The following is a 12968-nucleotide window of genomic DNA, read 5'->3' on the forward strand; positions in this document are numbered from 1 at the left end:
AACTGTATTGTGCTGTGTTGATATCCTTGCATTGGTATGTTTGGTGCGGCCGTACTGGAAGTGGGAAGGTGACCAGTGTCAAGGCATTGTCACTCTGAGCACTAGTCCCACTTGGAGACGCGCCGCAGTAGAGGCTCAAGGGACCTTTAAGTGTTAATAATTTGTGTACACTCATTGCACTATTATAGTAAGTTGTATGTTGATGCAGTTATTATAACTACTGTCTTTATACTAGTTCCAGTAAACTTACATTTTGGTTGATCACAATTGGTGTGAGGCTTGTTCATTATTCTAACAGGTGGAACAACGGATGCCCAGATAGCGATAAAGGTACACTATATACACACTGTTATGTGGGGTTGTTCCGTTTAGTGAAGGTTTCACATCCACACTGTTACACAGCTGTGTCAAGCGGGTTGAGACAAATTATTTGGGGTAGAAAAGCAGAGTACAGGCCCAATCAATTACCAGCAGCTCCTTCGGGGGTAAGTGCTACAAGTGGGGGCTCGTCCGGGATCCTGTTACTCTGAAATTAAGCCCACCCTCTTGGCACCAGTATGGACCCCGTCACAGTGGAGCGGTGGTGTGAAGCAGAAGGCGCTCGCTCAGAAGCGAGCGTGGCAATCGCACTCCCAGGAGAAGCTTGGGAGGAAGAACAGGTCAGCCAGATTGTAAAGGCATTGTCCCCAGATAGAAAGGCCTGGGTGATTGCCATCAGACCAGATTGTGGGACCTCTCACACTTATGCCCTGTTGGAATGGAGAAAGGGAATTCCGGAGAACTTTAGAGGCTCGAGTGTGCAGCTAGCTGGCAAAACCAAGTTTTACCTGACGCACCCAGAGGGGCTCGGAGGGAGCTCTGCCAACTCTAGACATGTTAAGCCAACAATGCTGGGAGTTAGTTTTGGGTCAACTCCAACCAAAATCAGTACAAGGCCCCCTTTGGAGAAGGAAGAGGCCGTGGTTGACACGCACAGGAGAGGTTCCCAGTCGGAACGACAACTAGCTGACCTAAAACGACAGTACCGCAATATACAAGAAAGGTTCAAGGAGACCTCCGGCATGATCGCAGGACACATTGAAGAGTTAAGTGTCCCGTGCAAGGACTCGAGCGGTGGTAAGCAAAGGCAAAGACCTGCTTCAGTCATCCAGAGACGCACTCATAGCCACTTGCCAGAGGTGACGATCCGGAAAGATTTCAAGATTGAAGGTCAGATAGGAGAGAAGGAACAGAAAGGCAACCTGTCCTATACAAATCTTCTGCATCAGATTGAACTGGGACTCCAAAGAGGATATCTTGAATCCGAAATTGTAGAGGCTGTAGTCAACGCCATTAGCCCAGGTCTGAGTATCAGAGGCATGCTGGAAATGAAAAATGGACTGACTTTAGTACAACTCAGGAGAATACTAAAGAGCTACTACAAAGAGGAAGATGCTGCTGAGCTATATCATCAACTGATAAATATGGCACAGAGCAGTCAGGAGACTCCCCATAATTTCTTATTCAGGGCCATTGAATTGAAAGACCGCCTGTTGTCTGTCTCGAAAGGAGAAGATTCAGATGAACACTTTGGGGCTGAACTGATCCAAAAGAAATTCCTGAGGTCTGTGGCTACAGGACTGAGAAGTGACTATATCAAGTTCCAGTTAAGGCAGTACTTGGACGATCCTTTCACTACAGATGAGGTGCTCATTGAAGAGACTAATGAAGCAGCCAAGATGGAGATGGAAAGGGAGAAGAAACAAAGGAAAATTCAGTCCAGCACCACAGTAAGAACCAAAGGGCATCAATCTGAAATTCTACAGGGCTCCCAGGAACCCAGTGTCCTGACGGTGAACACTGATCAAATGCCCTGGTCCTTACCTGTACAACATCTGCCCCAGTCTGAATTAGCAAAACTGTTTCAAATGCAGAAAGAGATGTTGGAAATGATGGCCCTATTGACTGCTAAGCTGGTTGGACCACAGAGGGAGGAAGTCCCGGCACCTAAGACCCCGATGGATCCTACAGCCGCTCAGACCGAGAAACCGGCGAAGCCAAAGACCTGTTTCAACTGCGGGGGAGTTGGACACTACCGTCAAGTATGCCCAAGCCCGGCAAATCCTGAAACAAAACGTCAAAAGCCGGCGGAAAACTTCAGAGGGCCCCAGTGAAGGAGCCAGCTGGGCGCCCTCTTACAACCGCCAGCTCCAAACAACCTCATACATACCAGGTCCCTGGGGACACACTTAGGCCGAATCCGGTCAAGAGCCCACAGAAGCGAGGCGTAAAAGTGCAAACTACCAAACAGGCTAAACCTGCCACTCCCCATGGATTCCCTCCTGAGCTAGTGGGACCTTCTCCAATTGTCCCCATCCAAGTGGAAGGGATTTATACTAAAGCCCTGTTGGATACTGGAGCCCAAGTGACTTTACTTTACAGTGACTTTTATGAAAAACATCTCAGACACTTGCCACTGCAGAAGCTGGAGGAATTGGAAATATGGGGCCTAGGGACCCAGAATTTCCCTTATGACGGCTACCTACCCATTAAGCTCACCTTCGACCCGAGTGTGGCAGGAAAGGCCGAAACCTTCGATACCCTGGCAGTGGTGTGTCCCCGCCCCCCAGGGGCTGATAGAAGTTCTCTCATCATTGGGACAAATACCGACCTGGTCCGAAGACTTTTGACACCGCTTGTCCAAGTACAGAGCACTCCAGCCACGAAGGTACACCCAATGCTAGCACAAGTGTACCAGAATCTATTGCATGAGCAGAAAGCCCCGGCGGAAGGAGTGGGAAAAATCTGGCGCCTAGACAGAAGTGAGAAGATTGTGCAACCAGGTGAAGTAGTCTGTTTGAAAGCTTCTATCAAACTGACTTGGAGACAACCTGGCCCTTTCATCGTCCTTGAGACGGACAGAGAGAAGGAAGATAAAGAGTTGGAAATAATCCCAGAATTGTTATCGACCAAGGCGCTGAAGCGGAGCGGAGGGAAGGTCTCAGTCAGTGTCCGGAACACCACAACCTCACCTGTGAAGATGCCAGCTAGAGTGTTGCTGGGGCAGGTGAATCAAGCAACCCCAGTCTTATCGTATGGTATCGTGGGTGGACAAGAGGGAGAGATTCCTATGGAAGAGTTCTACCCGAAAAACACCCCCCTAACACCTGATTGGATGGAGAGAGCAAAAACTCAGCTCCTGAGATGGAGAACTGCGTTTTCAAAAAGTGAGTTTGATGTGGGGCTTGCAAAAAGTGCTGAACACAAGATTAGATTGGAGGAAGATAAACCCTTCAGAGAGAGGGTCAGGCGGATTCCATTGGGAGACTTGGAAGATCTGCGGGAACAGCTGGCTGAGTTGAAGAAGACAGGAATCATCCGAGAGTCTCGGAGTCCGTATGCTTCCCCAATAGTGGTAGTGAGGAAGAAGAATGGGTCTTTACGACTGTGCATTGACTATAGGACACTGAACCGAAGGACCATTCCCGACCAATACACCACACCCCGAATAGAAGATGCTTTACAGAGCCTGTCGGGGGCAAAGTGGTTCAGTGTGCTGGATTTAAAAAGTGGGTACTACCAGATCCCCATGCACCCCGAAGATAGGGAGAAGACCGCTTTCATTACTCCTGTAGGATTCTTTGAATTCAATCGCATGCCACAAGGTCTGTCTGGAGCCCCAGCCACTTTCCAGAGGTTGATGGAGAAGACTGTAGGTGACATGAACCTGATTGAAGTGCTGGTATATTTGGATGACGTCATAGTGTTTGGCAGAACATTGGAGGAGCACGAAGAGCGCCTGGAGAAAGTCTTGAGGAGACTCCATGATGAAGGCCTGAAGCTCTCCATGGAGAAGTGCCAATTCTATCAACCTTCAGTGAGTTACCTGGGCCACATTGTGTCCGCCGAAGGAGTGGCCACAGACCCTCAGAAGCTGGAAGCTGTCACCTCTTGGCCCAGACCCACGAATGTGACCGAGCTTAGGTCATTTTTAGGGTTCTGTTCATACTACCGTAGGTTCGTAGAAGGGTTTGCCAAGATAGCTCATCCACTCACTGAGCTGTTGAAGAACCAAGAGGAAGCTGGTTTTGACTCGGACAAACCTGGAAAACCAAAAGAGGGACCTAGGAAGAAGAAAGAGTCCATCGAAGACCAGTGGACTCCGCAATGCGAAGAGACCTTTAGACAGCTGAAGTGGAGCCTTACCACTGCCCCGGTCTTGGCCTATGCAGACCCTACCAGACCCTACGAACTGCACGTGGATGCCAGCCGAGATGGACTAGGTGGAGTGCTTTATCAGGAGTATGACAGACATTTACGACCTATTGCTTATGTGAGCCGGAGTCTGACACCTGCTGAGAGGAATTACCCAACTCACAAGCTTGAGTTTCTGGCCTTGAAGTGGGCAGTAGTAGACAAATTAAAAGACTATCTATATGGCGCCGAGTTCGTGATTAAGACGGACAACAATCCTCTCACATACTTGCTCACTACAGCAAAATTGGATGCCACAGGCCATAGATGGTTGGCTGCCCTCTCTGCATTTACTTTCAGCCTGAAATATCGACCAGGAGTTGGGAATCGAGACGCTGATGCACTGTCCAGAAGGCCCCACTGTTCCCAGGACCACTCAGGAGGATGGACCCAGCTTACCCCTGAGAGTGTGAGAGCCCTTTGTGAGGGGGCGGAACAACAAGTGAAAGGTGGAGCCAGGGCTGAAGAAGTCGGAGTGTCCGCTGCGGGGGTGCCTAAGTGCTATTGTAATGTCACTCAAATTGTGGAGGAGGGTCTACCTAAGCTATCTAGGAAGGACCTCCGGAGAGACCAACAGGAAGATCCCCTTTGTGGCCTGGTATTGAAGGCTTTGGAGAGCCAACACCCTGATCTACTTCTCCAGAGCGCTCAGAAGGAAGCTCGCCTGCTTCGCAAAGAGTGGGATCGGTTGCAGCTGCAGCAAGGGGTGGTCTACAGAAGGGGCCCCTCTGAAGATTCTGAAGAGAAGTGGCAGTTGTTTTTGCCAGAGAAGCATAGAGAGAAAGTATTAATTGCCCTGCATGATCACCATGGCCACCTGGGATCAGAAAGGACTCTCCAACTGGTGAGGGACAGGTTCTATTGGCCATACTTGAGGACTGAAGTGGAGAGCTACTGTCATTCCTGTCTCAGGTGCATACAAAGGAAGACCTTACCCCAGAGAGCCGCCCCAATGGGCCATTTAGAGAGTCAAGGGCCAATGGATCTAGTATGCATAGATTTCCTATGTTTGGAATCTGACCTGAGTGGGCAAGGAAACATCCTGGTAGTCACTGATCACTTCACCCGATACGCTCAGGCATTTCCCACCAGGGATCAGCAGGCATCTACAGTGGCGAAGACCTTAGTGGAAAAATTCTTCATTCACTATGGCTTGCCTCAACGGATCCACTCAGATCAGGGAAGAGACTTCGAGAGTACCCTTATTAGACGACTGTTGGATCTACTAGGCATAAAAAAATCCAGGACTACTCCCTACCATCCACAAGGGGACCCTCAACCAGAGAGGTTTAACCGAACCCTTCTCAACATGTTGGGGACTCTGGCCTCTGAACAAAAACAACAGTGGAGTAAACACATCACAGCCATGGTACATGCCTACAATAGCACCGTAAGTGATGCTACAGGGTATTCGCCTTATCGTCTGATGTTTGGACGAGAAGCCAGACTACCGGTGGATTTGGCTTTTGGCACTTCTCTGGACCACACCTCAGAGACTTCTCACCGAGGGTATGTAGACAGATTGCGGAGAAGTTTGAAGGCCGCATATGAAAAAGCCCAAGCCACATCGGACACAAGAGGAAGTAGAAACAAGAGGAACTTTGACCTCAAGGTACGGATTCAAGATCTACAACCTGGTGACCGAGTCTTGTTGAGAAACCTGGGCATACCAGGGAAACACAAGCTGGCTGATCGCTGGAAGTCACAGCCGTACATTGTATGCAAACGACTCCCAGGACTGCCGGTATATCAGATCAAACCGGAAGGGAGTACAGGACCATTTAAAATGTGGCACCGGAATCACCTCCTACCTCTAACAGAAGCAGTCCGAATAACTTCACGACAGGAACTACCGTCCACGTCTACTGCTGTACCTCGACCTGTAACTAGGTCTCAATCTGGATCCCTTGCCACAGAAGGTAGTGAGGAGGAGGAGATGGAGATAAGCTGGTTGTGGTCACCTGAAATGCCAGGAGTTGATGCAAACTGTTCACCCCACAGAAGAAGAAAGGACAATGGAATTCTTAGACCAGAAGCCCCAGAATTTGTGCCACAAAATGGACATTCTGAGGATCACTCGTCCTTTAATGACATTGAAGTACAAGAGTCTGAAGTGGGAGAGGATAGTACCTGCTCGAAGATAGTGCCTACACCCAAGAGACAAAGAGTTAAAAGAGAGATTCATGCACCCAAAAGATTAACTTATGATGTGCTGGGTGAATGCTCCAACCAGACTCGGTTTACTGCCAAAAGAAATTCTGAAATGCCTGGTCTCTCTACTGTCAATTCAGAAAGAGAGAACCCCAACCCACCCCTTGACACATCTGTACCAGACACTACAGTGTCAGCTGTGAGTGCACAGAACAGTCTCCCATCACATGAGAACTGGTGGGAGGCTCCTCTGTCAGTATTGTGCAATCGCCTAGAGGCAAAAATGTGTAATAGAGCTAAGCGTTTGAATATCTTTGGGGACCAAAGACTTAAAGCAGGGGGAGTATGTAGCACTGGTATTTTTGTCATGTAATGCTAAAGATTGCATACCACTAGAGGGAGCCAAATGCCAATGTGAGAGAGATATATTAACTTACACAGGCAGAGCTGAAAATGTTTATTGACTGTGAAGATACTCACTTACCCATAATGCTCACTCACTTACCCATGAACACTAAATGGCTGAACTGCATGCTGGGTGGGTAATAAAAGGCAGAGTGCAGCCATTTTCTGTCTCTTCTGGATGCATGGTCTGCCTGCAAGGATCTGTGAAGGAGTGTTCAGAAGAGGGCCTACATTGTGCAGAGCAGAACAACATCCATTGACTCTGCCTTACCACAGTGTGCTGGAGAGGCAGTGTGATCGGGTCTGAAGATCCAGGACCCTTGACAGAGACAAGTGGATGTCCGGTTTGCTTGCGGAGCAGAGCAGTGTGACAGTGCTGACTGGCAGCAGGACTGAGACAGCCGGAGCGGAGGTTCACAACTTTCCAGACCTGGAGTGGTGAGAGGGCTGTCGCCCAGAAGTTATTTAACACCCGTAACACACTTAGACTCATTTCACAGTGTTGCTGGGACCTGTAGTCCTACGGGGAGGTCTCATTCAAATAGACTGAGTTCAATCAGGTTTAAAAGCCTATGCTTCATTGAGGGCTGACTGATGATTAAGTTATACCTACACCAAAGGCATCTACAAGTGTGCTGTATAGCAGGAATTGTTATCACTCTTCAGTTATGTTACTTCATTACTTGTTAAACCATTGGATTACAAACACTGCAGTATAATCGCTAGCCGAAGATAAAGAAGACCAGAGACTACACTTCTCATTGGGAGGGTTTGTGCTGTGGATACAGTAAGACAAAAGGCTGCCTTATACCTCAGGGGAAGCTCTTGAGAAACTGTATTGTGCTGTGTTGATATCCTTGCATTGGTATGTTTGGTGCGGCCGTACTGGAAGTGGGAAGGTGACCAGTGTCAAGGCATTGTCACTCTGAGCACTAGTCCCACTTGGAGACGCGCCGCAGTAGAGGCTCAAGGGACCTTTAAGTGTTAATAATTTGTGTACACTCATTGCACTATTATAGTAAGTTGTATGTTGATGCAGTTATTATAACTACTGTCTTTATACTAGTTCCAGTAAACTTACATTTTGGTTGATCACAATTGGTGTGAGGCTTGTTCATTATTCTAACAGGTGGAACAACGGATGCCCAGATAGCGATAAAGGTACACTATATACACACTGTTATGTGGGGTTGTTCCGTTTAGTGAAGGTTTCACATCCACACTGTTACACAGCTGTGTCAAGCGGGTTGAGACAAATTATTTGGGGTAGAAAAGCAGAGTACAGGCCCAATCAATTACCAGCAGCTCCTTCGGGGGTAAGTGCTACATATATATTAAAAAAATCTTATAAAAAAGGGGGGTTGCCGTCCTGGGCCACTTACAGGTGTACTGCCTGTACCCCCCTGATGGCGTCCCTGACATTTTCACACAATCATTCTGACCCCAGCATTTTCCATTCTTGTCCCCATCATGTTTGGCCACTACTGTCTATTGATATGTTCAACACTTTTTGTTCAATCCTTTCAAATTTGGATCACTAGTAACATCAATTTGACATCATTATTATACTTTGATTCCCAAAAATGTAGAGCAAAATGCAATACCTGGCTCCATGGGTCACAATCTGGCTCCTCCAGGAACTCTGGCTCTTCCTCAGAGGTTGCCTGCTCTTGCCTGCAGGGAAGACTGGAGGATTGACTGCAGGGAAAACTGGAGCTCCCTCTTGGGGGAAGGGTAGAAAGGAATGTCCTGGACTCCAGGTGGTCATCCAGGAAATTTTATAATGGTTTATAGATACTGTCAGCTGCAGCTCCAGATCTCATTGTGGCCAGGACTTGTGAGCGTTGGGTCCTGTAGGTGCCCCTAAAGGTAGAGTTTTTTTTGCTCACAGTCTTCATTGTGGCGTTGGGGACCCTTGTCTTTACAAATACAAGCAGGGTCTCCAGTGATTTCTTCCTGGCCTGTTTGTTTTTATTAAGTGTGCTTTCAGTTTGCCACAGTATAGGGAGATTCCTTCACCTTTGAATAATTTCTGCAAGTCAAAATTAATCAAAAAAGCTACTGTCAGTCAAGCCTCTACTACTAAGCTTTCTCCCCATATCTAGCCCACAAACTCATCCACTGATCACTAATAAGGTCCAAAATCAAGTTACGTACCGTCGTAGTACTCGGTCGTTTCTTCTGCCTTTTTCCACAGACTGTGATCGCCGTTTTCACTCACGCGGTATCCCTTTATACACTGCGCATGCGTGAAGCTCTGCACGTTTCCCTGCCCCTGACGTTCGTTCTAGTACTTTCCCCGCCCCTTCTCGGACGTTTAATGCAAAACAACATAGAGGACGTGGAGCAAATGGCAACCTCAAGCCAGGAGCGAAGCCAGGCGGTAGCACACACCAGATCCAGGAGCAGGAGGTACAAGGCCACAAATATGGCGTTTGAGGAGATGGTGGAAATGGTGGCAATATTAAGGAGGGAGGATTACGATGGGAAACATGGCCCTTACAAATATCCCAACAAGGTGAAGGCCCAAATCATGGAAAAAGTGGTGAAGAGTCTCCACCATAAATTTGGGGTGCGCAGGTCAAAAGAACAGCTCCGCAAAAGGTGGTCTGACCTAAAATTAAGGAAGCCGGAGCAAATGGAGAAGATTAAAAGACTCATTAGAAGAAGTAAGTAATTTTCATGTGTACTCTGATTAGTTTTTTATTATTGTGCGGCATGTGCTTTTTCTTTCAGGTTGTACATACAGTTCAAGATGTCTCAAGTTTCATGTTTGTGGGCACAATAATTGGTCGTATGAGTCGTCGTTCATTCGCTCACTAATAATAAAATACAATCTTTTTGTCTGATACAGTGTTTAGGAAATGTCATCATGCCTATTTAGGCATGGACAAATGGGAGTTTACACTGTATCAGACAAAAAGAACGTATTTTATTAATAGTGAGCGAATGAGCGAATTTATGTGAGACCAATTTTTTATTTAATGTAGATGTGTTCTTAACTATTTAAATAATCCAACTTAAGTCAATATACAGTAAAAGGAGAGTATCCTCAGCAGTTGGTTATACATGTGGACTCAGTAGCACAAGTGTTGGCCACAAGAACAACCTATTTAGGGTGTCACACACAGGTGATCCAGTGGATACTTGAGAATGATTCATATTCCTCTTTCAGGTCTCTAATCTTTTTGAATCATGTTTGCCTTTTTTACAATCTCATAGGGTGCGATAAAGCTTCCAGACAGGAGCAGAGAAACCCCACACATTCTACCCAAGCCCCACCCCCGGGGGATGTGAAGGAAGTGGAAATTGCCACCACAACAGGTCAGTGTCATACACCACAGCTTCAGGTAATAGATGTAGTCCTGCATAATTTTAATTAATACATGGTTTGTTTCCAAATTTCAGGAGGTTTTCGTGCTGGTGATGGCTTGGATACATACAGCGCCCAGCTGTTAATTGGAGAGGTGTTGGCCTGCAGGGCTGACATCGAGGACATCCATATATGTTTGGGGCAGATAAGAGAAAAAAACAAAAAGGTGGAGCGAAGACTAAAAAATGTAATGGATGTTCTGAGGAGGGTTTACAAAAAAAAAAAAAAAAAATACTTTTAATGTTTTATGTGTTTTTATATGCATGTTTGGTTTTTAATTTTTTAAAGTGGAATCTCTAGTTTTCTGGCTAAAACCCATGAACAATGACAAATGCTAAAAAGTTGGTCATTGTTCATGCGTTTTAACTAGAACTTTTTTTATTTTGTGATTCTCCAACAAAATACACCAAAAAAAGATACTGTATCTTGGAAAAAAAAAAGATATCTCTAAAAAAATAACAAAATAAATTATTTAAAAAAAAAAAATTATAACAAGATAGTTTTGGATAAAAAATAAAATAAAAATAATGACGCATTTTAAATGTGAAACAATAAATACTTTTGGATACTCAACAATGTGTGGCTTATTATTATATCAATGCTGTCTAAAAGAACAAATCTAGATTTGTGGTGTTTACATTGACAATGAAGGGTATTTAGTACAGGAAAATAAACATGGAACTATGATAACCTAGGAGAAAGCTACAATAAACCCAAATTAGAAAAAAAAAAGAAAAATACCAGACTTTTTCTTTCCAAAAAACTTAATTTATTCAGCCAAGATCTGGCATTGGAATGGCGCCCCTACCCATAAAATAATCGACATATTTTTGCCACACAGCACGGGCGCTTTGGGGGGCCAAGCCTGCATTGGCCAGCCTCACGGGCCGCCACTGGAACATCAATGGCCTCATCAGGCACAAGTGTCAGGTAGTTTGTTGAGTGTCTCTTTAAGAAATTGTGCAATATGCAGCAGCAAAGTATGACATGGTTCAATGTATATTCTGCCAGGTTGATTACAGTTAGATTGTGAGGCTAAGGGACAAAACATACCTTAATATAGTCCTCCTGCAGAACCTGTATTATAGCAGAACAGGTCTCCGGGATCATAACGGTGTCCTGCCTGGTGATATATGGCGACAACTAAGCCAAAAGCTGCTGGAATACGGGGTCAGACATCCTCCGAAAATTCCTGAAATCATCAGGGTTATTTTCCTCGATCTCCCACAGCAGAGGCATATGAGAGAACTGGTTCCTGCAGAGAAACCAATTCTTGGCCCACAAACTCCTCCTCACCCTGTTCATGGACCGGATCCGGGATAAAGCACAAATCCCTGCACCAAGCACAGCACGATCTCGGCGACGAGAACGTACCCGTAACCAGTGGCGGCCCGTCCATAGGGGGCGCATGGGCGCCGCCCCCCCTCTCCCCAAAGCCAGTAAAAAAAAAAATGAAAAAAAAAATTTTTTTTTTGGGCCCTTTAAGAAAAAAAAAAGGTCCTTTAAGACGGTGCATGTTCAGGGTGGGCGCCGGTCAAAGACTCAGAGCACTGCTATAGCATCATTGAAGCGTCATGCCAATGCAGCAGGCAAGACGCTTCATTTGCAGTTTTTTTTTAAGCTCTGTGGCTATGTGCTGTGCGCCATGAGCCAATCACTCTCCAGTGTCTCCACTCTCCTCTCTAATTGGGTCCTGCTGCTTCCTCACTGCAGAAGGAAATGGGCGGTGCTTTCCCCAGGGCAGTGTTACTTTCGCTTTTGACTCCAGGAGGACTAAGGTAAGTAACTTATTAAAAACACTTTATTTGTCTCATTGTCTGTCCTGTCCAGTGTCCCTGTCCACCCCATCCAAGTCCAGCACCTTGTGCTGTATGCTCAGCCTGTACTGTGATCGGACTGAGTGTGGACAGGAGGGAGGGGGGAGGGTGCCGTGCTTCACATCTCCTGTATGTGTGTGAGGACTTAGAGTGCCTGCGTCCTGCAGCTGTGCTTTACAAATCTCTTATCTCTGTCTGCCTATCTAATCTATCTGACTGTCCTGCCTGTCCCCCCTCTCTCTCTCTCTCTCTCTCTCTCTCTCTCTCTGTCTCTCTCTCTCTCTCTCTCTCTCTCTCTCTGTCTATCTGTTTAATTATCTATCTATCTCTCTATCTATCTATAGCTCTATCTATCTATCTATAGATCTATCTATCTCTCTATCTATAGCTCTATCTATCTATCTCTCTCTCTATCTATAGATCTATCTATCTCTCTCTATAGCTCTATCTATCTCTCGATCTATAGATCTATCTATCTCTCGATCTATAGATCTATCTATCTCTCTCTCTATCTATCTCTCTATCTATAGCTCTATCTATAGATATATCTATCTATCTATCTATAGCTCTATCTATCTCTCGATCTATAGATCTATCTATCTCTCTATCTATAGATCTATCTATCTCTCTATCTATAGCTCTATCTATCTATCTATCTATCTATCTATCTATCTATCTATCTATCTATCTCTCTATCTATAGATATATCTATCTCTCTATCTATAGCTCTATCTATCTATCTATCTATCTATCTCTCTTTCTATAGATCTATCTATCTCTCTCTATAGCTGTATCTATCTATCTCTCAATCTATAGATCTATCTATCTATCTATCTATCTCTCTATCTATAGCTCTATCTATAGATCTATCTATCTATCTATCTATCTATCTATAGCTCTATCTATAGCTCTATCTATAGCTCTATCTATCTATCTCTCGATCTATAGATCTATCTATCTCTCTCTATCTATCTCTCTATCTATAGCTC

The 12968-nt window shown here is 45.6% G+C and overlaps 1 protein-coding gene across 1 annotated transcript in view; it reads left to right on the top strand.

Moving 5' to 3' along the window:
* Positions 1-2155: 2155 nt before the first annotated feature.
* LOC120942432 overlaps positions 2156-12968 on the top strand; it is a gene marked incomplete at its 3' end in the record, with an annotated part of 85701 nt that continues 74888 nt past the window's right edge. Inside the window, exons 1-4 of the mRNA XM_040355518.1 lie at positions 2156-6755; positions 9081-9458; positions 10012-10113; positions 10198-10349. Of these exons, the coding sequence (XP_040211452.1) occupies positions 2717-6755; positions 9081-9458; positions 10012-10113; positions 10198-10349 (4671 nt within the window). The remainder of the gene's footprint in view (positions 6756-9080; positions 9459-10011; positions 10114-10197; positions 10350-12968) is intronic.

Source organism: Rana temporaria, chromosome 1 (genome assembly GCF_905171775.1).
Source record: "Rana temporaria chromosome 1, aRanTem1.1, whole genome shotgun sequence".
NCBI lineage: Eukaryota > Metazoa > Chordata > Amphibia > Anura > Ranidae > Rana > Rana temporaria.